At 42.4% G+C, this 26,728-nt stretch overlaps 2 protein-coding genes across 6 annotated transcripts; one reads left to right on the forward strand and one right to left on the reverse strand.

The window, feature by feature from the left end:
* Positions 1-71: 71 nt before the first annotated feature.
* On the reverse strand, positions 72-14,990 carry c21h10orf88 (chromosome 21 C10orf88 homolog). Of its 2 annotated transcripts, none has more exons than XM_028568390.1 (9): positions 14,757-14,990; positions 13,077-13,256; positions 12,285-12,482; positions 11,958-12,027; positions 11,567-11,758; positions 10,191-10,319; positions 9,840-9,963; positions 9,057-9,258; positions 72-877 (listed from the first exon to the last, which is right to left on the reverse strand). In XM_028568390.1, exons 2-9 carry the CDS (start codon positions 13,223-13,225, stop codon positions 631-633), a joined length of 1,311 nt encoding a protein of 436 aa, XP_028424191.1. In that variant the 5' UTR covers positions 13,226-13,256; positions 14,757-14,990; the 3' UTR covers positions 72-630. The 2 variants fall into 2 exon arrangements, with proteins under 2 accessions (XP_028424191.1, XP_028424190.1); XM_028568389.1 differs by having other exon boundaries at positions 13,077-13,259.
* On the forward strand, positions 14,898-26,701 carry asb3 (ankyrin repeat and SOCS box containing 3). 4 transcript variants are annotated; one of them, XM_028568387.1, is made up of 10 exons: positions 14,898-15,065; positions 17,591-17,795; positions 18,879-19,049; positions 20,023-20,135; positions 20,222-20,354; positions 21,213-21,390; positions 23,860-24,078; positions 24,176-24,478; positions 24,579-24,712; positions 25,964-26,701. In XM_028568387.1, the coding sequence occupies exons 1-10, from the start codon at positions 15,033-15,035 to the stop codon at positions 26,194-26,196; spliced, it is 1,722 nt and encodes a 573-aa protein (XP_028424188.1). In that variant the 5' UTR covers positions 14,898-15,032; the 3' UTR covers positions 26,197-26,701. The 4 variants fall into 4 exon arrangements, with proteins under 4 accessions (XP_028424188.1, XP_028424187.1, XP_028424186.1 ...); XM_028568386.1 differs by having other exon boundaries at positions 14,899-15,065; positions 17,588-17,795; positions 18,882-19,049; XM_028568385.1 differs by having other exon boundaries at positions 14,900-15,065; positions 17,588-17,795.
* Positions 26,702-26,728: the final 27 nt, after the last annotated feature.

A 26,728-nucleotide genomic window follows, 5' to 3' on the forward strand; every position in this document is an offset into this window, starting at 1 on the left:
TGAAAAGAGGAGCTGCAGCAACGTGCAGGACAACAAAAATATGGTGTTTTTTGAAAATTAAACCACGTAAACCTATTCTGGTACAACCTCTTGATACAATTATGAACCTGAAAATGAGCATAATATGGGCGCTTTAATATATTAAAACCCAGATAAGATAACATGCGGTCATGTTTTACTTAATCTTCTGTTTGATCGTTTAAAGAAAAGAAAAAAACTTGCTTGGTTTAATACACTGCAGCCACAGGACACGTTTGTTGTGTGTGAAATGGATATGGGTTCTCTGCAGATACACATTTCTTGGTTTCTTCCGGCCAAACAAACACCCTACATCCAGGAAATTCCCTTTGGCTGTCGAGCAGTGTCGCATTCATTTGCTATTTTTCCCAGAGATAAAAAAAAACAAAAAAAAACAAACCAACCTTTACAGAGGCTGCGTCCTTTAAAGCTGGATACTTGTAGTTGAACACAATTTTACATTTTAGGAGATTATTGTGTTATTCTATCCATATTTCCCATTTCAGCCTTAATTCACTTTAGTATCTGCTGTCATGCTTTGCCTCCCCTGGGCCACTAAGGTCTAGCTGGTGAAGGACGAAGGTCAGAAAGGCTTCCAGGTTACATGTTGCGTTAGTCTTTAAGCGGTTCTGAACTCAGTGCGTGGCTGGTGTCGGGGCGGTCTGCACCGACGCTCCCGTGGGTGCTGCCCCCCCCCTCCCCGCTGCCCGTGGCTCCCTGGCTGAGGACGACATGCGGCAGGGCGCTCAGCAGGGCCTTCTCCAGCTTCTGCTCCAGAGAGTCCAGGCGGCGGTCCACGTGCTCCTTCAGCCTCCTCTCCATCTCCTCCAGACGGAGCTCCATGGCCGGGTCCAGCTCCCTGCACAGGGAGGAACGCTTGGGTTAGAAAGTAAGAGATGAGAACACTGGAAGCTTCACGGAGGCTACAGTTACATCGCTACGTTTTGGTTTTAAAGGAAGATCTTCAGCTACGTTTCCCCCTCTCATTCCCCCTGCTCTGGCGTTTCCCCCTCTCATTCCCCCTGCTCTGGCGTTTCCCCCTCTCATTCCCCCTGCTCTGGCGTTTCCCCCTCTCATTCCCCCCTGCTCTGGCGTTTCCCCTTTCATTCCCCCTGCTCTGGCGTTTCCCCCTCTCATTCCCCCTGCTCTGGCGTTTCCACCTCTCATTTTCCCTACTGTGGTGTTTCCCCCTCTCATTCCCACTACTCTGGTGTTTCCCCTCTCATTCCCCCTGCTCTGGTGTTTCCCCTCTCATTCCCCCTGCTCTGGTGTTTCCCCTCTCATTCCCCCTGCTCTGGCGTTTCCCCCTTTCATTCCCCCTGCTCTGGCGTTTCCCCCTCTCATTCCCCCTGCTCTGGCGTTTCCCCCTCTCATTCCCCCTGCTCTGGCGTTTCCCCCTTTCATTCCCCCTGCTCTGGCGTTTCCCCCTTTCATTCCCCCTGCTCTGGCGTTTCCACCTCTCATTCCCCCTGCTCTGGCGTTTCCCCTTTCATTCCCCCCTGCTCTGGCGTTTCCCCTCTCATTCCCCTGCTCTGGCGTTTCCCCTCTCATTCCCCCTGCTCTGGCGTTTCCACCTCTCATTTTCCCTACTGTGGTGTTTCCCCCTCTCATTCCCCCTGCTCTGGCGTTTCCACCTGTCATTCCCCCTCTAACTACCTAACATTTGAACCATTTAAGGTTGACCCTTGTGTGAGATATCAATGAACTCAGCAGAGAGTTCCTTCTTCATTGGTGATGGTTTGTCCCGCCCCCCTATGGTTAAGCCACGCCCCCTTTCATAACTTTTGACCCGTTTAAGGTAGTCTTATGTGAGGTATCATTGAACTCAGCACAGACTTCCTTTTTAATTGGTGTTGGTTTGACCCGCCACGTACACTTTTGCCACGCCCCTTTTCACAGCTAATGAACCGTATAACGTAGAGACTTGTGTGAGCTATCGTTGAACTCGGCAGGGAGTTCCCTTTTCATTGTTGACGATTTGCGGCGTCTGAGTGCCGCGCGAATGCACGGTCGAAAGGAGCAGCAACCGCCGGTAACCCCGACGCGCGCAGAGGCGCAAGGGCCCGTCCATCGCTGCTCGCAGCTTTAATTACCCTTTAAGTTCTCTTTGTCCATCTTAATAAGGAACTCTGCTTTATTCTGTAAAAGTGTGTGGATGTTTTTCCTTTGTTACACCCACAGTAAACTTTTACTAAGCTGAACTTTTGCATGATTAATAATAACAGTGACTCGTGTGAAATGTAATAATAACTGTACTGTGACTTTGCATCAGGCACTCAAATGTGGAGACAGAGGCATGTTTGAGTCTAGTTTAGAGGAATGAGAGAGTGGGAAGATAGTCAGCGTGAGTGATTCATGAACAACCATGAAGCCACATCAGAGACCAAACCCTCAAATCTAAACACAGACACTAAAACTAAACCACCCACACAGTCGACGCTGACCATCGTCTTCCCCTAACCTCTAAATCCTGCTGCGTCCATCCGACTCACTTTTCTTTCTGACAGCTGACTTTCATCCTAACCACCTGTGGGGAATATCTCAAAACCGAGATGCTTAACAAAACATTGCCTCTGATTCTTGTTCTCGTTTCTTTCTCCACCTTAAACATTTCCAGTCTCTCTGCAGGGCTTTTGCATTTTCTCAGAACTACCTTTTACTAAGGCTGTGCAATAATTCAATATGATAATTTATCGTCTTTCAATGAAATCATACTGTACATCGAGATGTAGTGATATACAAGGACGTAGTCTGAATTGATAACAACAAGCACATACTAACTCAATTTTCTCAGAAAATCTGTAGCGAAACATTTTGAGGGAATATCATTTGAGGAATTGCAGATCTGTTTTAACATCACACTGTTTTTTGTGCACGCATGTAAACCTAGTCAGTATAGAGCTGGAAAAAAACAAATTTTTTTTTCTCTATAATTTCACTTGAAACTGTGTACCACATTATTGCTGATAATTTATCTCAAATCTCATTGTGTAAATATTTTGTATAAATATTTACACATATTGTATAAATAAATTGTCAACCCTCCAATATCGTCGCAATATCAATATTGCATATATTTGGTCAAGAATTTCATGATATCTGATTTTCTCCATACTGCCCAGCCCTACCTTATACCCTCAAGGATCTTGAAGAATGTTTAAGCCACCTTTAAGTCTCGAGCCCTTCCCTCCGCTCTGGCAGCTCCAGTACTTCCAGTACAGCTTCTCTTACAACCAGAAGAACTCCTGACTCCTTCCCATTGTTGCTCAACTCCACCAACGTTGATCTCTTAAGGCCCGGACACACAGAGCCGACGGCCAAACGTTGGCAGAAAAGGCAGTCGGGCTGATCAGTCTGTGATCAGTGCCTCGGAAAACACCAAAGAGACGAGACGTAATACGTCTCCATAACAGCAGGCGGCACTAATTTGTATCGTCGCCCGAAAATTAAAACCGGCAGCTGATTGGACCAACGCGTCACATGGGTTTGTTTTCTCCGGAAATTCAAAGCCAGACTGTCATGGCGGCTCGTTCAGAATACGATCTCTTATTGTACTAATATATTTCACCGAGATGTGTCTCTGAAAACATTTGAAGAGAGAAATAGGCCGTGCAGTTGCTGAATGTGTCTTCATTTCAGACCAACAAAGGTCAGTTTAAAAGATTTTCGTCAGATTTTGAGAGACTCTAGTCACGCTCATTCCGTTCCTTGTTTCCGGGTTAGCTCTCCACCAATCAGATGGGTCATATGAGTCCGACTGCCGGCAGTACCCGCCCCGTCGATTATACATGTCAAATCGGCCAAAATGAAGGCCGATGGCCCCTCAGACGGACAACAGCACGGGACACACCGAACAGACTCAAGTCACTGATCTCGCCACACGGTCGATTATCAGCTTTCTGTGTCCGGGCCTTTATCCTCGCTCAGCAATTTTTATTCCATTGTAGTCTATATCCACGACCTTCCACTTCCACAGGATTGCTCCGTTGCCACCGGAAATGCCGCCGTATGTCCTTCTTTTCCGGTTCTGTTGGTGGTCGCCCCTAGCACCTGTGAGCTGAAAAACCACCCTTGCAACTTTCGGCCTGCGAGCCACCGATCGCGTGACATCAGGTGTAACGAATTGCTTCACGGCACTGCACACATACGCCCATTCAGGGACCGGCTAACAAGGTAGCGATGGAGTTTTTCCATAGACAGTATATAAACTGGACCAACAGATCCCGTGTCTCTGGACGGAGACCAGTGAAGGATATTAGAAGACTCTTTCCCGGTGCTGGCTGAGTGTTACTGAGCAGCCTCCAACTGAGCTTGAAGAAGTAGAATCATTCCCAATCTTACAGAGGCGGAGAGCGTAGGTATATGTAAGGAGATAACATAGACCCAGGCTAATTATTGCTAACTAAAATGCTAGTTAACATTAGTAATTAAACTTAAACAGCTAATGTAAGTCCAAAATGCTTGCGAGCTTCTCCTGTAATTCCTCTACTGTGCGACAGAAAGTTGCGTAGTTATGACACAATCGTTAGCCTATTTTTATAAAAACGTCTGCTACGGAGCCATAATGTACAAGGTAATGGAGCCTTTTATACATTGTTGTGTTTCTTTAGAAATAAACAATGGACAAATAAAGTCTTTAAACGCTTCAGCTGTAAAGTTATTCACTGTCAAGTGACCCCAAAATGAATGGGAGTTAATGGAATGCTAACGGGAGGTGAGCATTTGGTAGCATCAAAATGGCGCCATAGGAGGTTCGAGTTCTGAAGAGAAGCTTACACCCTTGAGTTTTTCACACTATCGTCACGGCTGAGCCGGCCAAAAAAGAAGCAGAAAGCTAGGAAAGAATTGTCGGGCTCAAAGAGAGAAAACAGCAAAAGAAATGGCCACAACTGCATAGCGCCTCTTGAACATAATAACATGATCTGATATAAAGTATTAAACTCTTTCAATATTCTAGCCCGTGGTTACCACACTCGGATGTGTTTTGGCGAGAACGTACCGCTGAGCTGCTGTCCTCTCCTCGGTGTGGAGTCAGACTTGCCGCCGTTCGCTCTGAGCCCACAACGCGCTGCACCACTCTGACAAAGAGCCTCATTTATCAGACCACAGTTTGTCGCACCAGCTCACAGGCACTTTTTTTTTTCAAATTGTAGAAGTGAAACAAATGCCAGCTGTACATTAAGTAAAACTCATACTTTTTGCAGCCTTTTGAATCAGTGCTGGCTGAAAATAATTCCATTTCTTCAATGAGGTTTGGTGCAGTTTGCCACCGTTTTAACCACACACACATACAGCGATGCTGATAAATGAACTCTATTGTCTCTGTATCAGCCTGTTCCCAGCACTGCTAACAACCACTGGTTAAACCCAGAGCCTTCTATGTAACCCAGTCTGTTCGCTGTTTACCAAGCACAATTGTTACCACAAGATCTAGAACAGGCATGTCCAAAGTCCGGCCCGGGGGCCAATCACGGCACGTGGCCAGATTTCATAGGGCCCACAGCCTTGGTTTGTGAAAGGCAAGAGCAAGAGTCATACTTTGCATTATTCATAATAAGTCAGGTTTAAAATGAGCATTGAGGTTTAGATATTTATTAACTTCATGGGAAGTTTAAGCTATTCCATACAGTTTGTTTTGTTATCTGACTACAGATGTAAAAGTAGGGCTGGGCGATAAGGAGAAAATCAGATATCACGATATTCTTGACCAAATATCTCGATATCGAGGCGATATTCTAGGGTTGACAATTGGTGCTCTAACAAAATATCTTCACACTTAGATTGATCAGTTATGTTGATATAATGTCTAAACGGGTAAAAGGCAAATAATAGAACAGCTAGAACAGTCTGGTAAGTTCAGAAAAGTACATCGCTTTACTCTAATGTAGCCTTTAAAACCGGAAAAGACATATTCAAGATATTACGATATCCAAAATCTAAGACAATATCTAGTCTCATATCACGATATTGATATAATATCGATATACTGCCCAGCCCTATGTAAAAGTAAAGGCAGAATTGTTTTTTCGATTTGTTCACGCCTGAGTGATGAAGATTTGTTAACATTGCCATTTTGTTTTAAAAAGTGATAATTGTGATGATGAAAATGGTTATAGAACAGTACATTTATGTAACTTTCATTGTTAAATGTCAGAAGGGACCACTGGCCCCCCGGGCATCTCACATAATCAAATCTGAGACTCCCCCTGGTCCAGAACATGAAGGCTCCATGCAGTCTGATGAACAACAACGTTATAATATGTGATATGTGTTGACAAGCAGCTTGGAGATCAGTGAATATTTTACCCCGAGGCAGTGGGAGACGTTTGGGTGTTAGCTTTCAGCTAACAATGCCACCTTAGACATCCAGAACTATTGGCCCAATAAATAAACAAGGCTCTGTTTCATCCACGCCCCCGGGACTGTGCCACAATGATGTGGCTGCAAAAAAAAATAAAAACATCATTGTTTGTTCTACAGTGCTTTCCATTTAGATAGGAATAGACAAGGCCAAATATTCTGTTTAGTTACGTATATGCAGGGACATAAAAATCTATACCGTAGCTCAGGGGTGTGTACTTTCACTACGGGCCACTCTAGGAAAAACAAAAATCACATCAAGGGCCAGGCAAGTAGAGTTTATTGACATGCTTTTATTGAGAAAAGACAAATATCTTTGACTGGATACTGGACACATTTCTTTTTGTCATTTTTGTTGACATCTCCGACACTTTTTTCAACTTTTTTTTGCGGATTAAAACCTGCTAGGGGACAGTTTCGGGCCTGCGGGTCCTGAGTTTAACACGTGTGCCATAGCTAATCTTTTGAGGAAAAGCTAAATGCCTACAGTGTCTGGGTTTGTGCATGATATATCGACTCAATATCGTTATCGCGATATTACGATGCGCAATATTATATTGAAACTTTTTTTTGTGGCCAAATTTGATTTAACTGGAAGCAGCAACTTAAAAAACATCAACTGTTGTAACTGTAACTCTGTAACTTATCTTTAATGCTAAACAAACGATTATTACAGGATAATACTATCACTTCTAGTTGTAATGCTATGACTATTATCATTTTATAGTAGTGGTAGTATAGTATAGGATCTTAGTAATAATAAAAATACTATTATTATTTGTAATTTAAAATAACTTTATCGTCCATGTTCCGCAGCCTCAGTGAGCTGCAGGAGCCAAGCAGTACCGCCTTTCTGACACAAGGTGGAGCTTTAAGATCTGATTACACATCCACAACATGGAGCAAAGATCTTCAACAGGGGGTCTGGGACCCCTCAGAGTTACTGCAGGGGGGCCGCCAAATTATTGTTTGATTGTTTTTCAGACAGTTATTTTTAAGTAAAAGGTCTGAGAATATATATTAACATGAAGTCAACATATTAGCAAAGATAAATAACCCCACTTGTGAAAAACAGTTACCCAACATTGATGATAGGCTTACTGGGCTAAAGGTAAGGTAGCCATCCACAGATACAGTTCAGCTTAAGTAGACACTGTGCCTTCCACGTGTATGTTTGACATTAAAACGTGATGTATAAATATATGATTATGTCAACAATTATTTTAATAGCTTAGTATCGTAGGGCACCATAAAAAGCTATGTGTACGGGCTTTAGGCCACCCTTCATGGTACTGTAGGCACTGTTTAAAATGCAACTCAATTTCCAGACTGATCTCAAGAAGTGGCGTATGTATGACATGCCAATTCGTATGGCATTTTGGCGTGTTATCAAGTTATTGTTTTCCTAAACCCAACCATCCCGTTCTTCTTTTCCTAAACCCAACCGTCCGGAAAGCTATTATGCATCTCGATAACACGCCAAAATCGCATACGAATTGGCGTGTCATACATATGCCACTTATTGAGATCAGTCTGCAACTGGTCCGCTGTATACGGCGTAGATATACACGCAGATAGCTCAAAAGGCGTACAGATAACACGCCACGTGGCTTTAGAAAGTGCCGTGTATGTTTACGCAAAGTCATGATGTCATGTTGCAATTTCATTCAATACTTATGGGCGTCCCGGCTCTGTCTTTCTTTCAGCTTAAGGGGTCCTTGGCCTAAAAAAACGTTGAAGACGCCTGATGTGAAGTGATGGGTTCAGATATTAAACAGATGTAACAGCGGTCAAAGTGATTTCACCAAGGTACCCCCAAGTTCAATTTGTAAGCCTTTTTTAATATCATTTAGAATGAAATTGAATACCAACTTCATAATGGAATATCAGAAAGAACTTTAGCCTATTTAAATAATCTTTCACCAAGTACTTGAACTTAATACAACATGTTATTGCAGTACTCAATACATACATGCTTTGTGATGAAACAATGTAGGAGTTATTTAATCTCATCAAAGGACAAAATTGCATCTTAAGACACACTTTTATTCTCTGGTTTTTAATTTGAATTGTGTTGAACCAGGTTTCTTTCCTTTTATATGTGTATATGTACATATATTTACTGTAGCTGTTTATCTGATTTCAAGGGTTTCAATTTGTGTCTCAACTTGCTTCTACCTGAATTGTGTTGGATGTCCACATATCTATGACATACATTACATTACATGTCATTTAGCGGACACTTTTATCTTAAAGCAACTTACAATTGCTATATATGTCAGAGGTCACACGCCTCTGGAGAAACTAGGGGTTAAGTGTCTTGCTCAGGGACACATTGGTTGATGTATTGCAGTGGGAATTGAACCCGGACCCACACCAAAGGCATTTGTCATATCCACTGCACCATCACCGCCCCAGCATATGTGTGCTTTATGCTTTTATACATATGGTCTTGTGTTTGGTGCAAACTTGTGAGACCTTTTCTAAAGAAATGAAAGACTTTAAAGGCCTTATTTTTTGAATATTTAAGACATGTTTAAGACTTTTAAGACCCTGGTCATTGACTACTGTTATCAGACAAGAAGAATCAGCAAACTCTTGTTTGTAATTTCTCTGAGCATCAGCAGGTGGTTTAAACCACAGTGTCTGACAGGACGGACTGACTGAACTCCACTCACCATGTGCCATTTCTCATCATCTTCTCCTTCTCTGCGGCGTCGTCCAGTCTCAGCTTGGTCACCTGTCCGCAGAGGCTCTGGAGCATGGGCAGAAGCTCAGGGCCGGGGCTCGGCGCCTGGCCACGCCCTTGGCCTTTCAGGAAGTGGGCCATCATCTCCGCCATCTGGGCGTGGCTCACGGGGCCTCCGCTCTCACTGCCCGCTAAGGATGGGAGACCACATCGCAAACTGGTCAGCTGCTACGATTTGTGAATGTCAAAACAAAGAAAAAGTAGCTATTAACCCTCTGAGAACAAACAAGACGCACCAGCGAGTCCAAGCGTGGTTTGACAACAGTCCTAATTAAAAAGCAATATAACAAAATTTCATTTTGCAGAGTTGCGACGGTTCCGCGTAAATTCCCGGCTACATGTAAACAAAGAAGATGGCTGCTGCTGCTGGAGAACAGCAGTCTTTGGAATCGGCTTTTGCCTGCGACTTTGGAAGACTTGGAGTTCAGCTTTTCTTTGAGAAAAGAACAAAGAACGGCCCAGAAGTCTTTCTTAAAAAAGGAAGATGTGTTCAAAGTTTAAAGTTGAATCTATCAACCAGCGTTGCTCTGCCTGGTTGTAGCGATATCCTATTGCGTGCAGAGGGAATTTGAAAGACAACCGTTTATCCCGCCCTTCGGATTGAGCCATGCCAATGGTGAGTTCCCAGACCCAACATCTGGAGGTGGGTCAGGCTTGTCAGGCTATACACCTTTTACACTTTTATTGACCTGAAACAAATAATGATCCTTACTTATTTTCGTAGTGTTGACACCAGAAAGCGGCAGGTCTGGGGAGCAGGCGGTAGAGCCGTCTGACATCGCTCCGTTCTGAGCCGGCGGAGCTTCATCTGCAGGTCTGATGGAGCCGACTGGAGGCTAGTGACACAGAAATAAGACTTTATCAAACTGTGTGATATGCAGCATGTGTAAACATTTTCTTTACCCACATTTTACTGGCAACAAATTGGTTGTAGACATGCTGAGGAAAGGATTTTTTTAGCAGGACATACAAAGGTAAATTACTGGGTAACTAAAGTCTATAAGGATATGGGATCACATTCTGTGGCATGAGTGCAGACAAACAGCACAGATAACACTGATACCCTGGAGTCTGCAGGCTGGGGCTGGTTGCTGACGGCTGCTGGGGAGATGTTGGCTCCTTGAGCCAGGGCGGAGAAAACGCCACCGCCCATCAGGAGAGGCAGGAAGCCGCCCAGAGAGCTGGTCTGGTTCTGGAGGGAAAAACAGTCCCTGTGTCAAGCAGCGAGGCGATTTTCATAAGGGATATGTGATTAACTGAAACCAAAGGTTAACTGAAAGAAGATAAGCAATCGAAGAACCTTATGGAAAAACAACGATCAGCAAAGTGAAGTACAAGCAAGAACGTGTACTCCATCAGCATAGTTGTAATACCTACTTAAAGGTGCACGGTGTGTTCCTGCAGGGTTTCAGCGTGATTTAATTTTTGTCTCAAATGGTAGGCATCTCTCCTTGATCCGCTAGCTGCCTGCCCCCTGAACACACCGTGAAAAAGCCCGGTCTCGGGAGACAACTCAGGGGTCGAAAACGTCAAACGGACACTAGGGGAACAGGCTGTGCATCAAAATAACACGTTCCAGCAGCTACTCTCAGATACAACTCACACTACTCAATCAACTCTGCTCACCCTGCCCCCATTATGTGCATGCGTACTAACCCCCACCCCCTCCCCCAACCATGTTGTTGGTGATTGGCTGGAACGAGGTTTGTTGTATTTTGGTGCACAGCCTGTGCCTTGTTTGACGTTTTCAACCCTTGAGTTGTCTCCCGTGACCGGGCTTTTTCACAGTGTGTTCAGGGGGCAGGCAGTTAGCGGATCTAGGAGAGATGACTACCATTTGAGACAAAAATGAAATCACGCTGAAACCAGGCAGGAACTCATAGTGCACCTTTAATGCCGATTTATGCTTCTGCCGTAAATCAACACCATGGTTACGTATTTAGGTACGTGGAGACACGACCTTACACCGTAGCCTGACGTGCACCTCTCAAAAAATGGAACTACACGTCGTGGCGACGCACGTCGCTGGGCCGTGGCTTGGTAGCGTTGCATTTCCCCCTCAACTCATTTCCAGTTCCTCCTTCCCTGAACAAAATGAAATCAAGGAGAGGGTTAACTTCTCCTGCTCCAGATTCCCCACCGTGGTCAGAAACAACAGGGGAGACACTTTGTTTCTCTCACTATGTCTCCAGAGTCACTACTCGCTCCAAAGATAATCACTGTCACTCTCTCACTTGCTCTACCACACACACACGCCTGCTGTTCTCTTAAAAAGATCGACGCACACACCAACGAACACGTATAAACTTCAAGGCCACTAACGTAGGCTACGGCAAAAGCTCGGCGTGGAGCCTACGCAGGACCATAATAAATCACGCTTTATTGCCTAAAGAGTTTGTTTAAGGCTAAAGCTAAATTCACTGCCCCTTTTTCACCCACCTTCTGCTGGAAATGCACCATGTCCATGAGGTTCTGGGCTCCCGGAGAAAGGCTCGTTCCCATCTCCTCAACCAGACACTGCACCTGCTGCATGTCGATGCCGGGGCCGCGGGCCGCGCAGGGCTGTAGCTGCTGCAGGCCCGCGATGACGCGAGCCACCAGAACGCTGCTTCTACCGCCCAGGGAGAGCAGCTGGGACCCCGAGCAGAGAGGGAGACAGAACCAGAGGATTAAACTAAACTCAACACAGCCTTGTGCAAATATAGAACTGTAACTGGATGAAGAAAACTGTCCCAAGGTCAGACACGATGCCTATGGATGTGAAGACAGAAGTTTAGAAGATGCGAGGGTCTCTGGCAGATGTCACATGTCTCTCTGGAACGCAGCTCACCTTGACTTCACAGGCTGGGCACGGATGCTCGAGGATCAGCTGCTTCTTGTAAAAAGGGCCTCTGTCTGAACTGTGGGCGAAACAGAGGATACCCTGACGTTATCAAACTCAGACTTTATCAGGAAAATATCCATCAATAATAAATAATAAACCTGGCACAATTCTTTTTTTTCTTTATGACATCCTAGCCTGTAAAAAAGCAGTACGATCACCTCCATCTCCAAACACGGAACCCAAGTGACGATAACTGTGTCTGTGTCTGTGTGTGTTTGTGTCTGTGTGTGTGTGTGTGTGTCTGTGTGTGTGTGTGTGTGTGCGTGTTCATACCTGTCTGGCTGGATGCTGTCGCCCCTCTCCCCGCGTATTGTGCCGTAGTATTCTCCCGTCTGGCTGTACACCTCCATGGTTCGAGCCTCGCTGATGACCAGCAGGCGGCTGATGGCGGCGGAGGAGCAGGGGCCGCAGCGGAGCGTCAGGACGCACGGAGACCCTTCCTCCGTCTGCTCCAACAGCACCGGGCCGCCCCTGCGTGGGAAGATAAGGGTTAAAGGTGCTGCTCACTCATCTGTGCCCCTTCAGTAGAAAAAAAAAACAGGGGTGAGGATTGTTTGCTCACATTACACACACAGCTAAGTTCACTTTGTCAGATAGATAGATAGACAGATAGATAAAAGAGGCTGTGTGGATGTGCAAGTTAACCCTTGTGTTGTCTTCACTTTTTGTTTCTCTGGGTAAACTTTTTTTTTTCTTCACACTTTTGTCACTTTTTTGTCCAAGTTTTTTGTCACTTTTGCCGTTTGTTTCTGAGCTTTTTGTTTGACGTTTTTTCTTCTTTTTTGCGCCACGTTTTTGAAGCTTTTCCCAAAAATGTTTCCATTTTTTTTCAACGTTCTTTAATAAAATAAATTCCTAAAATGTTATAAAATTGAATAAAACACCCAAATTCAATGAATGTAGTGAACTGATCATTTATGTTACTTGTGAAGAGCGTTGTAGGAAACCGTCCATGTTATTTTTTTGACAATTCGGTTGAAGAAAACCCACATTTCTGATATAGAAACGTTTTGAAAATGGGTCAAATTTGACCCGAGTACAACAGGAGGGTTAAGAGCTTCTTACCAATTTGTCTCGTCTCCTTCCGGCTGACTGAGCTCCTCCTCATGATCTTCTTTGTTACCGATGTGAACAGGAAGCAGGACATCATTCAACTGATGTCCCGGCGCGTGGCAAACCCAAGCAGCTCCGCTCTTCACAGCAATGTCCACCATGACGCTGCTCTCGGACCACAGGGGCCGTAACCTACTAGGAGACAGGCCGAAACACAAAGTAGGAAACAACTTAGGAGACAAAAATGAATAAGGACAAGTTGGGACACAACCTAGGGCAGAAGCAGGCGTTCTGAAACAAGGCTGAATGAAGCCAAGACAGTCAGTCCCCCTCTGTGGTCCATCAGGACCAGAACCTCACGCCATAAGATTGCAGCTGGCTCAGAAGATAAGCTCAAATAAAACTTGATTGTGTCCACAAAGACAATGTTCTTGCATCATCTGTTCCAACAATCAACATAATAATGTAATTTTGGCATGGGGTACTTTCCATGAAATCATCTCTATTATTACTATTTTAATTCCAAAGGCAAAGGGAACTTCATCAGGATGCATAGTATCCTGGATCCATAAAATAACTGGCCTTTCAAAATAAAACTCTGTCTGCCTCTATGGGAATTTAACATAGGGGTGTACTTAATTACTTAGAACATTTATTTATTTATGTTATTCTTTCACAAAAAAAAATTGGTGTCCTTAAAGGTTGGATTTTTCCTCATTTTTTTTAAATTAAGGCATTAAGATCAATTTCCCTCTTTTTAGTCAACTTTAGCATGCATGTATTCTAGGGGTGGGAGGAAAATGGATACAGCATCGTATCACAATGTTTTCTGTGGCAATACTGTATCGATACACAGACGCCAAGTATCGATCTTTTATTATATATGTGTAATTTTGTCTGCTTGACAATCACCGTTTTGCGGCAATAAAATTGAAGTGAGATGAACAAACAGAGAAATGTTTCTTTTTAGATGAAACAGATGTTGATACAGTTTTCTTTTGGGGACAAAATTTAAAACTGGGAATAATATGAAGTTGTAAAAAAGGTAATAAATTGCAGTATATCGCAGAATATTGCAATATGTTTAAAATTGCATAATATTATATCGTGACATACAGTAAGTATCGTGATGATATCATATCATGAGGCCTCTGGTGATTCCCACCCCTAGTGTACTCACTTATGCTTAGCACTGTATTTTGTACATATATAGACTTTGGTTTTATATATTTATTGCTGTGTTTTCTATTCTATATTTAGGTTTCTTGACTTTTGCAGTGCATGCTTTTATTTTAATTTTTTCTTACTGTGTTTTATTGCTATGCTCCAGAACATTCAAGGCAAATTGTATGGGAAAACCTACTTAGGCAACAAACCTGATTTTGATCCAGAAGATAAGTTATAGGAGACAACATACAGAAGATAAATCAGGACGGTTTACAGGCCAATAAGCATTTCTTTCTCTTACAAATGAACCATAAGCCCTAACATTATAACTGTATCTGACATATCAGGAAGGTGAACTTTAAATATGTCTTTTTGTCTAGCTATTCCCGTTTTATGTATGTTTTATGCACTTGACAAGTGGAGAATCTCGGCATGCATCATATTTAAATATAAATCAAGTTATTTGCTCCAGCAGCAGTTACTGTAAATAAACAATATAGCTTGCTAGGCTACTTCTACCTTTACCTTAGAATTGCTCCAACTGAAACCGTTGACTAGCTTGTTTTCTTCCGGTTTCTGAACCTTCGTCTTCGCATTTCATTGGACCTATTAAAAAAAAACGAATGAATTTGATTCTGGGGGTATAACTAATGCTAAAACGAGGAATTTTCTGACTTCTGCTGTCGCTAAATCCGATGAGCCGAACTGGTCAAACTACAGTTGTCGTGTGCAGGCAGCGCGCGACGGGGATGCTGTGGCCTGACGTCATTAAACAGCGACTCATGAGATGTCGTCGACCCCATGCATATGATCAATCCTACAGGCGTTGTTTTGGTAAATTAAGCAGCTCTTCTTTTCTAACTACAACACATGTACGTGTTTTACGTGTTTTCGTACACATTGTATGTGGTGTTGTGTTAAAGCTTATGGCATTTTCTACGGTGTAGCGAAGCGAACGGTGGCTAGCAAGCTTGTATCGTGATTTGTGAACGTATGCAACGTAGCAACGCATCTGTTTGATACAGTTGCTATGTGTCTGTGGTCAACAGCGTTAGCATGGAGGCTAACGCTGTGTGTGTGACGTTAGAAATCGCATTAGGATTTAGAATATGTTTAAAGTACCAAAAGTAAAAGGGCTTACGTCCAGTTTAGTGTCACAAATTATTTTCCAAAAACTGAGTGTCCCAAATGATGAGGGTCTTATTTGAGACAGGTTAGGGTTCGGGTTAGGGTAGCACAGGTGGTTTAGCAGGTTCATAATTAATTAAGGACATTGTGGGGGGGGGATTTGGGACACTGAACTGCACGTAGGACATTGTATGGGGAATGTGGGACACTGAACTGCACGTAGGACATTGTGGGGGGAATTTGGGACACTGAACTGCACGTAGGACATTGTATGGGGAATTTGGGACACTAAACTGCACGTAGGACATTGTATGGGGAATTTAGGACACTAAACTGCACGTAGGACATTGTATGGGGAATTTGGGACACTAAACTGCACGTACGACATTGTATGGGGAATTTGGGACACTGAACTTCACGTAGGACATTGTATGGGGAATTTGGGACACTAAACGGACATTGTATGGGAAATTTGGGACACTAGACTGCACGTATACCAAGTTAAAGTACTAATTACGCCGAATGTCCCATTTCAGAACAATGTATATTATATTACTGGATTATAATGTTTGTATAACGCATTCATGTGTTCATCGCTGTAATGTTGGAGCTGGTAAAGGTGGAGCAGACACAGCTCATTTTTATTACTTAATATCCTGTTGTCCTCGGGTCTAATTTGACCCATTTTCTAAAAGTTTCTATATCAGAAATTTGGGGTTTAGCTCCACAAAATTGTCAACAAACAAAAAAACCACAGATGATTCCCTACAACGCTCTTCACAAGTCAAATAAATGATCAGTTCACTACTTTCATTGAATTAGGATGTTTTAGTCCATTTCTTTTTTTTTATTCAAATAGCATTCAATTTTATAAAATGCAGCAAAAAAATCAAAGTGACAAAAGTGTCTAAAAGGACGACCAAAACGTACACATTTTTTATTTTTGTTTTGAACAAGAAAAACAACAAGTTGTATGGTTGACGGGAACACAACACAAGGGTTAATATCCTGCTGGGTAGTTGCATATTATGGTTCAGTAAAGCAGCATATTTTGCATCTGGGAAAACAACTGCAAATACCCTCAGTGGGGATTAATTATGAACCAATAAATGTGTGTTTGTTTCTCCTTATAATAACAATATTAATAATAATAAACAAATACGTTTTTTTGATATAGCACCTTTTTATGGACAGTGCTTCACATGAAAAATTTTTAAAAATAAGACCCAAACAGTAGGTCTCCACGATATGAGGAAAATATCTAATTGCGATTATTTAGACGGATTGTGATATGATTCACGATATTGGAGGGAATGATCATTTTGTATCATTATTCTCATTTTCATTGAAAATTATTATTATAATATATAACATTGAAAGAAATTAAAATGATTAGAGTGTGATTTTTGCGAGTATCTGTACCAAACAAAGATTTTTTCTTTACTGTGTAGGATAGGACCTGTAGGCCGGGACGTCTCTGCAGCACCACAATACTTTATTTTAGAATGGTTTGATACATATTTTGCCGTTAACAGGGGTCTTGAGGGGTCCTCCCTCAAGAAAGTAACACTATTCAATTAAAAACATTTTGGACTGTTATTTATTACCATATCTGTGTCTAAAATGTTGGAAAAGCTAGGGAAGATAATAAAAAAATAACACTCAAAAAGCTTGAAGACAAAACTTGCCAAAGAAGTCAACTGGGGACCAACTACAACCATTAGATCTGAGAGTATTAAGTATTTTAGGTAGTTTTGCTCACATTGATACGTTCATTTTAGGTGGTACCCAAAACGGCTCATGGGCTGCACCTAAGCTAAGGCTGGACAATATATCCATATTATATCGATATCGTGATATGAGACTAGATATCGTCTTAGATTTTGAATATCGTAATATCGTGATATGACATAAGTGGTGTCTTTTCCTGGTTTTAAAGGCTACATTACAGTAAAGTGATGTCCTTTTCTGAACTTACCAGACTGTTCTAGCTGTTCTATTATTTGCCTTTTCCCCAATTAGACATTATGTCCACGTTACAGATGATTATTTATCTAAAATCTAAGATATTTTGTAAAGCACCAATTGTCAACCCTAGAATATCGTCGCAATATCGATATCGAGGTATTTGGTCAAGAATATCGTGATATCTGATTTGCCCAGCCCTAACCTAAGCCTTATAATGGAAGGGGAAACCCTGATTAATGGATCTAACTCTCTCTTTAAAGCAGGGCATGGACTTCACAGAGTGCTACGGAGACAGTGTCTCTAGTGTTGCTGCGGCAGCTCGCTCCGGCTGTAGGAAGCGTGTGAGGAGGCTGATAAAGAGAGGTTTCAGCGTGGACTGTCGAGACAACCGCGGCTGGAATGCCCTGCACGAGGCGGCGGCCGCCGGCAGTAAGGAGTGTGTGCAGGACATTTTGGCTGCTGCGGGCGGTAAGAAAGGTCACTGTGAAACTCATGGTTGTTCTCACATTGTAGAAGCTGAAAGCAGAGACTTCTTGGATTTCGTTCTGCACAAATTACCCTAAAGAATTCATTTTCGGCCAACAAACTAATCGAAGAATAAACTAATTGTTTTGCCGATACCGATAGTTTTGAAAATGCCTAATATCGGCCGATAAAAATGAAAGATATTAATTTACATTTGTAGCTATAGAGAGAACAAAAGCAACCCATCCTGACATTAGAGAAGATGGAACCAGAGTATGGTTCTGCTTTTCTGCGTGCTGAATTACTAAAAGCAGTTATCAAAATTGTTGTTGATTAATGATAACGTATTGCTGTTTCCTGTTGCTCTGGTCTCAAAACATCTGACCAAAAGGACTACAATTGTACATTAGCCGACTGGCTAACACATTTACAGAAAAGTTGATTAGTGTGCGTTGCCAATATTAGGCATTTTCCAAACTATCGGTATCGGCATTTATAAAGGCCAATAAATTAATATTTAAAAAAATAATAATAATAATAATAATGCGTGTTGGCGTTGCATAGTTTGTCCACCAGAGGGAGCTCTACAACTTCCCTCTTGACCACAATTGTTTTTCATATCTTAAGTTTGTATTTTTGTACATTTTATTTATCAGAATTTTAATATATTTTGATGTTCTGTTGTGACAATAAAACAAACACGTTTATTTTTAAACTGCATTTTCATATTATGTTAGTCTCATAAATAACTACAAATAACAAATTTTAGGGAAATCTGTTTATGTTTTGTTATGCGTTTCTGGATTTTTTTTTTAAATATATATCGGCTGATTTATCAGAATATTGGATTTTTAAATCACCAAATATTTGTATTGATATCGGCCTTAAAAATCCTTTATGGGTCGGGCTCTAGTTGTCCGTTTATAAATAGAAAGAAATGAAATGAAAATAATTTCCTCAGTATTTACTCATCACTTTATTAATCAATCAATCAATCAATCCTTTTAGCACAAGTTCATCAAGGTTTCTTTAAAGTCAAATATTCCTTTTCAGGTAGACTGTTTTTCGTTCTGTGTGTGTAAGCAGCAGGTTCGTCCCGTGGCTGCAGTGCCTATGTCAACTCGTTGACACACGAGGGGGAATCTGCGTGCCACCTGGCAGCGCAGCGGGGCCACCTTGCCGTGGTCCGACTCCTCCTGGAAGCCCATTCCAACATCAACCAGCTAACAAATGACTTGTCCTGTCCTTTGTATGCAGGTATAACACGTGTCCATTACCACATTGGTATACCTCTTGTGCTGTTTTCACCCTCGTGTGCACCTAGAGCTGTAACAATGTCAGGTTTCGCTGGACAGTTAATTGTCTCAGAGATAATTGCGATTAACAGTATGATTGTCTCTTTCAGTCAAATTTAAAAGATTTTTTTTAATTAATTTATTACTTTTTTAAACAAATTAAAGTTAATTAAAGGATCCATCTTTTGGTTATATATCACTGTCATGTGACCCAGGTAATGTAATAACACAAACACACAGTCTATGAAGTAAACTACGCCTCTTTATTATCCTAAAACATTTCTAACTAATTTCTAATGTTAGCAATTCATTTCCGTTAAACAAAGAAAGCGCAATTATGTAAAAAAGTTGACAGTTATAATATTGATATATAATATTATATATATATATATATATATATATCGTCTTAGAACTGTGCACCTTATTTTATTCCATGTTGTTACATTTCTTTTACGTACATGTTGGCACTGGAAAAGGAGTTGCTTTTAATTTCGTTGTACATGTGTAAAGTGACAATAAAAGGCATTCTGTTCTATTCTATTCTATGTGCTAATTGTTCCAGGCCTAGGTGTACCATTTGGGCTGTTTCCACTCTTGTATGCACCTCTGATTAAATAAATGTCCTCTTTAAAGTTAAATTAGATGTGAAAAAAGGGTGAAGAAGGCCACGTTGTGCCCATATGTGCGTGGTTTTCTGCCCAGTTCTATTTTGAATGTAAGATTTTGATATGAAATAGCCATTTAAATAAAGGCTTTTTAATTTTTTTATAACAAGGACCTTTTTTTTTCTCCCTTTTGATGTTTTGTGTTCCCTATCCAAAGAGCACCATGATGATTTGTTTTGAACGTCCGAGCACTCCAGACTTTTCTTCTTAAATTAGATCTGATTGAATTCATTCTGCAGTACTTATCAGCTGCTCTGGGTTTTTCAACAGCTGTAGACGGCGGGTACAAGGAGGTTGTAGAGCTGCTGCTCAGTAAAGGTGCAGAGGTCAACAGGACACACACTGCGTCCTGCTGGACCTGCCTTCATCAGGCTGTTTATAAGGTAATAATGGAACCCACAAAACGCACATCATTCTGGGAGGTGTACCCCTTTTAATGTTCATACTTTTTTTTTTTTTTTTTTCCAAGGGTCACTGTGAAATTGTGCATTTACTGGCCAATGTGTGCAACCTGGAGGCACTCGATGACCACAAGATCTCCTCTCTCTTTGTGGCTGCACAGTATGGACGACAGGAATGCCTGGAAATCCTTGTTAATGCTGGTAAGTAGCTGTTTTTCCCCTTATGCCTTTATGTGTGCCTGTGCATTTGTTCATAGCTCCAAGTATAGCTTTGTTTGTTACAATTTAATGTTGGTCAGAGACTTGATCAATTTCCACCAGAGTTCTCTTCTTGTGTCCCAGTTACTGTCTCTTCTTTAAGGCGCTGACACACCAACCCGATTATCGGCTGTTGGACAGTCTGGCGAGGTCGGTGACTCGAGTCTGTTCGCTGTGTTCCGTGCCGTCGTCAGTCGGAGGAGCCGTCGGCTTTAATTTTGGCCGATTTGACTCGTTGAATCGGCCAGTGGGCTGTCGGACTCAATGATCAATTACCGGAAATGACGAGCGGGACGAGCCTGACAAACGGCTCTCAAAATCTGACGAAAATCTTTTTAAACTGACCTTTGTCGATCTGAAATGAAGACTGATTCGGCAACTGCATGGCCTATTTCTCGCTTAAAATGTTTTCAGAAACACGTTTCGGTGAACTATTTTTGTAAAATATTCCGAACGAGCCGCAGTTATGGTCGGGGAGAAGCCAGACCCACGTGACGCGTCCGTCCAATCAGCTGCCGGTTTAATTTTTTGGGCGACAAATACAGATTAGCACCTGCTGCTGTTATGGAGATGTATTATGTCTCGCGCAGACGCAGAACGTACGCTCAAGTCGGCGTGGCTTCGGTGTGTTCCCAGGCACTTTTTTGACCAACTCGGGATGACGGGAGCCGACTGATCAGTCCGACTGACTTTTCTGCCGTCGGGTTGGTGTGTCAGAGAGCCTTTACACTCCTCTCTTATATAAAATCAATTGAAAGCACAAGACCTAATGAATTGTATTTCATTTGGTTGTCACCCTAGGTGCCAACGTGAGCACCCAGGCAGCTGATCTGGCCACACCGCTGCTGATTGCTTCTCAGGAGGGCCACCAGGCGTGTGTGGACTACCTGTTGGACCACGGAGCAGATCCTAACATAGCGTGCAGTCACGAGTGGCCCCAGCTTCCCATTCACGCTGCTGCTGAGTTTGGCCACATCAGGTACTGACTCCTAACTTGTCTTGTTGGGCAGTGATTCCTAACATTGTCTAGTCTTGACCCCTCGTCACATGTTAAAGGAACACGCCGACTTATTGGGAATTTAGCTTATTCTCCATAACCCCCAGAGTAAGACAAATTGATACATACCCTTCTCATCTCGGTGCTGTAAGGCTGTCTGACGGCTCCAGCGGCATCAGCCCATCATAGAACATGCAGGTGAATGGTTCCAGTAATCCTACTGCTCCGAATAAGTGACAAAATAACGCCAACATGTTCCTATTTACATGTTGTGATTTATAGAGTCACAGCGTGTACAAAAAACAACGTAACATGAGACACAGCCATCTTCTAACTGTAAACAAACCGGGAACTATATTCTCAGGCGGAAGAATATAGTACTTGGGCGGAGTGATATGCTCGCAGCAAGCCTGTCTGAGAATATAGTTCCAGGTTTGTTTACTGTTAGAAGATGGCTGTGTCTCATGTTACGTTGTTTTTTGTACACGCTGTGACTCTATAAATCACAACATGTAAATAGGAACATGTTGGCGTTATTTTGTCACTTTTGTCATAATTCAGAGCAGTAGGCTAGTTGGAACCAGTTACCTCCAGGATCTGTGCTAGGCTAAGCTAATGCTGGAACCGTCAGACAGCGTTACAGCACGCACGGACATGAGAAGGGTATGTATGGACTTGTCTTACTCTGGGGGTTACGGTGAATAAGCTAAATTCCCAATAAGTCGGCGTGTTCCTTTAAGTTTGTCAATGAGTTGTAAACTTGTAGATAAAGAGGGATTCTTTCTCTCGGATTGTTTGATTTGAAAACATGTTGGGACTTAAAGAGGTTTTTTGTTATTGTTGGTTAATTGAATTTCAGAAAATTGCATCGCTGTTTATTCGAGCCTAAGGTGACATCTTCAGGTTTGTCCAACCAAAAGTCCAATCCCAAAGATATTCCATTTACGATGATATAAACATGTAGCCTGGCTCTGCCCTCCTACGTACTTCCATTCAATTTTCATTTTCCTTCAGTACTGTAGTAGTCTGGGTTTGTTCGGTATATTCTTGGGTTTTCTCTGGTCGTTGACGTTGAGGTTCGGTAACCTTCGGTGAGTTCCGTAATGGCGGCGGAGAATGGCAGATCCAGAGTGGCTCTGGGCAGATCCAATAGGTTTAAACTTCAACAGAGTACCCAGTTTCAAGGAAGTTAACACTTGTCAATGGAGAGTGGCCACTGGCCAGACTCTCTGTACAAATGAAATGGACCAGAGTCTGGTAGGACCAGGCTAGTTTACCAGAGTCTGGTAGGACCAGGCTAATGGACCAGAGTCTGGTAGGACCAGGCTAACCTGGGGGTGCTAGTTTTTCAGTTTGGGAAGTCCCAAACAGTGGTGTAGTAGTTTTTTGTAGTGAGTATTTTGTATGAGTAGTGAGTATGGAATTTTTTCCCTCCCAGCATTAGACTCGCCCGTCCCAGAGCGACGCGTCCCAAAGCGACAACCCCGTAGGTTTTTTTGTACCGGTGGCAATATTTTTTTCCCCCACTATGGCCACGCCAACACCCGGCCTTCAGTAGCTACTATTGGCCAGGCGTCCATTCTTACGCAAGGTAACGTAACCTGATTTGTTCAGGTCCTATCCCCTGACCAATCGGCTATCCTAACCTAAATCACTCGAGGTCAAATACCTTGGTGAAGTCACTTTGGACCACTTTTACATCTGAAAGTGATGGGTTCATATCAAAACCCATCACTTCACATCAGGTGTCTTCAACGTTTTTTAGGCGAAGGACCCCTTAAGCTGAAAGAGCAGGGCAGGGACGGCCATACGTATTGAAAGAAATTGAGTTGCATTTTAAACGGTGCCTACAATAACTTGAAGGGTGGCCTGTACAAATGAAATGGACCAGAGTCTGGTAGGATGCTAATAAAAAGAGAGATAATCAGCAAATCCTCTCATTAAAGTAGCCAAAACTGGAGAATGGGAAGAAAGAATTTTCTGTTAATCAACTGACTTATTTATCTACTACACGTCCTGCACTAGGGATGCACAGTGATTTATATATATATATATATATATATATATATATTATTTATTTTTTTATTTCACCACAATATCAACACACATGGCGAAAGACACTCATCTGAAGTTAAAAAAGAAAGTATTATTTAAAAACTGCACTTGAAAATGTAACTATCATCATAATTACATGCTTACTTACTTTAATGGTGCCTTTTGTTTTCAGTTCAATAAAATAATGTAAGAATTAATTTCCTTTAATTATTTTTATAATTCAACAAGCAATTAGTTGTCTTCAGTAAACACATTGTTTTATGTAAAGCACTGTGAATTGCCCTGTTGCTGAAATGTGCTATACAAATAAAGCTACCTTACCTTGCCTTAGGAACTGCTCAATGCATATGTACCCATATGGTTCCCCTTAACCCTCTGATATTTTTGTCAACCCAGTGTCCTCAGGAGGCTGATTGCTGTTACGGACCGTGCGTGTGACCGTGGCAACGGCATGGTGAGTCCCCTATACGTGGCCATCCACAGCCATCAGAGCAAGAGTGTCGAGATGCTCTTGAGGGAAGGTTTCAGCCCAGATGCCCAGGACTGCACGCACATCCTGGGCATCCGTTCACCACTCTCCTTCGCCTTGTGTCGCACATCCAGCAAACCATACAGGTTTGTTAGAAAGCACATTCGCCCTTATCACAGACACAAGAACAAACGCAAAATAAAACATGGATTTGTACTTGATTTCAATTCAAATCTCTTTCAGTGAATCGGTGGGGCTGCTGGTAGCTGCAGGAGCAAGTTTGAGTGAGGAGGACTGGATTTATGCCTTGGCCACTGACGAAACAGACCTGCTGCAGCTGATACTTAAGCATAGATGGATCCCTCGACCAGAAGCTTTGACCAGGGACTGTTCTGTACCACATCATCATGGAAAAGCTGTGTTAAAGCTGCAGGAAGTGAGGGAGCTGCTCTGTGTGGCACTAAGCCAAGTCCACTTTGCCGCCCGCTGGCTTCCTCTGCTTCTGAAGGCAGGACTGGAACCTTCTTTGCTGCTTCAGCCCCACATGTAAGACAAGTCGACTCACTTTTTCACTCTTTGTTCAAGTATCAGATGGCTGTACTGTACTCGATCAATTTCTTTCTGTCGTCTATTCTATGATTGCTAGGTTGGAGCAGGCAGACAGTGAAGTGCTGAATTACCTGCTTGAGTTTGTAAACTGGTCGAATCTGTCTCCCCCTTCGAAACATATTCTGGATCGAAGACGGGCAGAGAAGACCTGGGAACCATGTCCACATTTCGGTACACTGACACAAATATACACTGCAGATTTGCAGGGCTCAGTCGACCAATTGGTCATTTTGGTCTTAGTCAACTAAGATTAATTGGGTTGATTAGTCATTTTATTGACTGAATGACTTTTTTCCAAAAATCTTTTCTCTCAAAAATGCTTGCATCGTCACAATCAACAGATAACATTAAAAAACACAAACATAAAAAATAAACCATCTGTATGGTCACCCAACAAACATCTGGCGCACACACACACACACACACACACACACACACAAAGTGGTGATGATTCTTTGTGGAGAAACTGGTTTACAGATTTATTGCAATAAATCAACTAATCAACTAGTTAGTCTACTTAGTTGAGGACAGCCCTACACATTTGCTTTTATTAAAGGTCCCATGGCATGAAAATTTCACTTAATTAGGTTTTTTAACATTAATGTGAGTTCCCCCAGCCTGCCTATGGTCCCCCAGTGGCTAGAAATAGTAATAGGTGTAAACTGAGCCCTGGGTATCCTGCTCTGCCTTTGAGAAAATGAAAGCTCAGATGGACCAATCAGGAATCTTCTCCTTATGATGTCATAAGGAGCAAGGTTACCACCCCTTTCTCTGCTTTGCCCGCCCAGAGAATTTGGCCCACCCATGAGAGAGAGAGAGAGACATCATGGTTTTCAAACGAGCAAAGTGGCAGTTGGTCAAGGCCACACCCCCGGCCTCCACCTTGCCCCCACTCTCTCCTCCTCAATAGCTACAGACACAGAAAAAAAATGGTACATCCTAAGGAAAGCTCATTGTGGGACTGGCTCTAGTGGCTGTAATTCTGCACCAAGGCTAAATTTTGGGAAAGAGACTTCAAATATAGTTTTAGGGGACCACTAAGGCCTATATAAAAGAGGCTTCAGATACAGTATTAGGGGACCACTAAGGTCTATATAAAAGAGACTTCAGATACAGTATTAGGGGACCACTAAGGCCTATATAAAAGAGACTTCAGATACAGTATTAGGGGACCACTAAGGTCTATATAAAAGAGACTTCAGATACAGTATTAGGGGACCACTAAGGCCTATATAAAAGAGACTTCAGATACAGTATTAGGGGACCACTAAGGTCTATATAAAAGAGACTTCAGATACAGTATTAGGGGACCACTAAGGCCTATATAAAAGCATCCATAGAGCACCATGTCATGGGACCTTTAAATTGTAGTGAGCTGTGAGTGATGACATTTTCCCTTTACTTTTCCTTTCCTCCCTCCAGACTCCGTTCCCTGTCTTTCCCACATGTGTCGGCTGCAGGTACGGTCAGTGTTGGGACCAGATCTACTGATGAGGACCGATGTTGTGCAACAGCTCCCTGTGCCCTCCCTACTTCACGACTTCCTCAAATTCGGAGACATCCCGGAAGCTTCCTACACACACTCACCGCCATCACCACTTTCAAATCGACTACAGGGATACCGCAGCACACACGAACACAGACATGTTCTATAACCCCATCCAGTCTTTCTCTTTATGTTGCTTTAAGGTTGAGAAATCATCTTATTTCACACTTTTTTGTATACCGTGTCAGCTTATTACAGCTCCTCGTGGAAGCTACTGTACATGTTTGAGCCATGTTTTTATGGCTGAACTATTCCATCAAATGGACATATTTCAGATGTTTTGAGCATCATTTTACAAACATTTCCTCACAGTTCAGCATAGTTGGTATCTTTGGAGACTTTGGGATCACAATAAATAAAATGTTATGTGGGTTTTAACTATTTTTGAATACACAGGTGGGCTTACTTTTCAAATATTAATTTACTTATTTGCATATTGCAATATAACCAAGCTGTTTGTATTAAGTTGTTTCTATCGGCCACTGCATTTGTGCTTTAATATGGGATTTTTTTTCATTGTGCTGTATTTATTTTACCCTCCAAAACCAAACAAGTGGTGTTTGTTCAGGTTACATTTGTGATATGACAATAAAAGACCTTTGGTCAAATTCTGATTGGTGCAAACCGTTGTCATTAACACC

The sequence above is a fragment of the Perca flavescens genome, chromosome 21, assembly GCF_004354835.1.
Source record: "Perca flavescens isolate YP-PL-M2 chromosome 21, PFLA_1.0, whole genome shotgun sequence".
In the NCBI taxonomy this organism is placed as follows: domain Eukaryota; kingdom Metazoa; phylum Chordata; class Actinopteri; order Perciformes; family Percidae; genus Perca; species Perca flavescens.

Bases quoted from the DNA above. Each gene is read 5' to 3' on its own strand.
- c21h10orf88 (XM_028568390.1), bottom strand. From the start codon at position 13,225: ATGGTGGACATTGCTGTGAAGAGCGGAGCTGCTTGGGTTTGCCACGCG. The intron at 11,759-11,957 runs GTGAGCTGCGTT...TCGGGGTCCCAG, and splicing joins GCCCAGCCTGTGAAGTCAAG to CTGCTCTCCCTGGGCGGTAG. The intron at 9,964-10,190 runs GTATCAGTGTTA...CTGTGTCACTAG, and splicing joins CCCAGCCTGCAGACTCCAGG to CCTCCAGTCGGCTCCATCAG.
- asb3 (XM_028568385.1), top strand. From the start codon at position 15,033: ATGCATATGATCAATCCTACAGGCGTTGTTTTG. The intron at 19,050-20,022 runs GTATAACACGTG...GTTTTTCAACAG, and splicing joins GTCCTGTCCTTTGTATGCAG to CTGTAGACGGCGGGTACAAG. The intron at 21,391-23,859 runs GTACTGACTCCT...TTGTCAACCCAG, and splicing joins GCTGAGTTTGGCCACATCAG to TGTCCTCAGGAGGCTGATTG.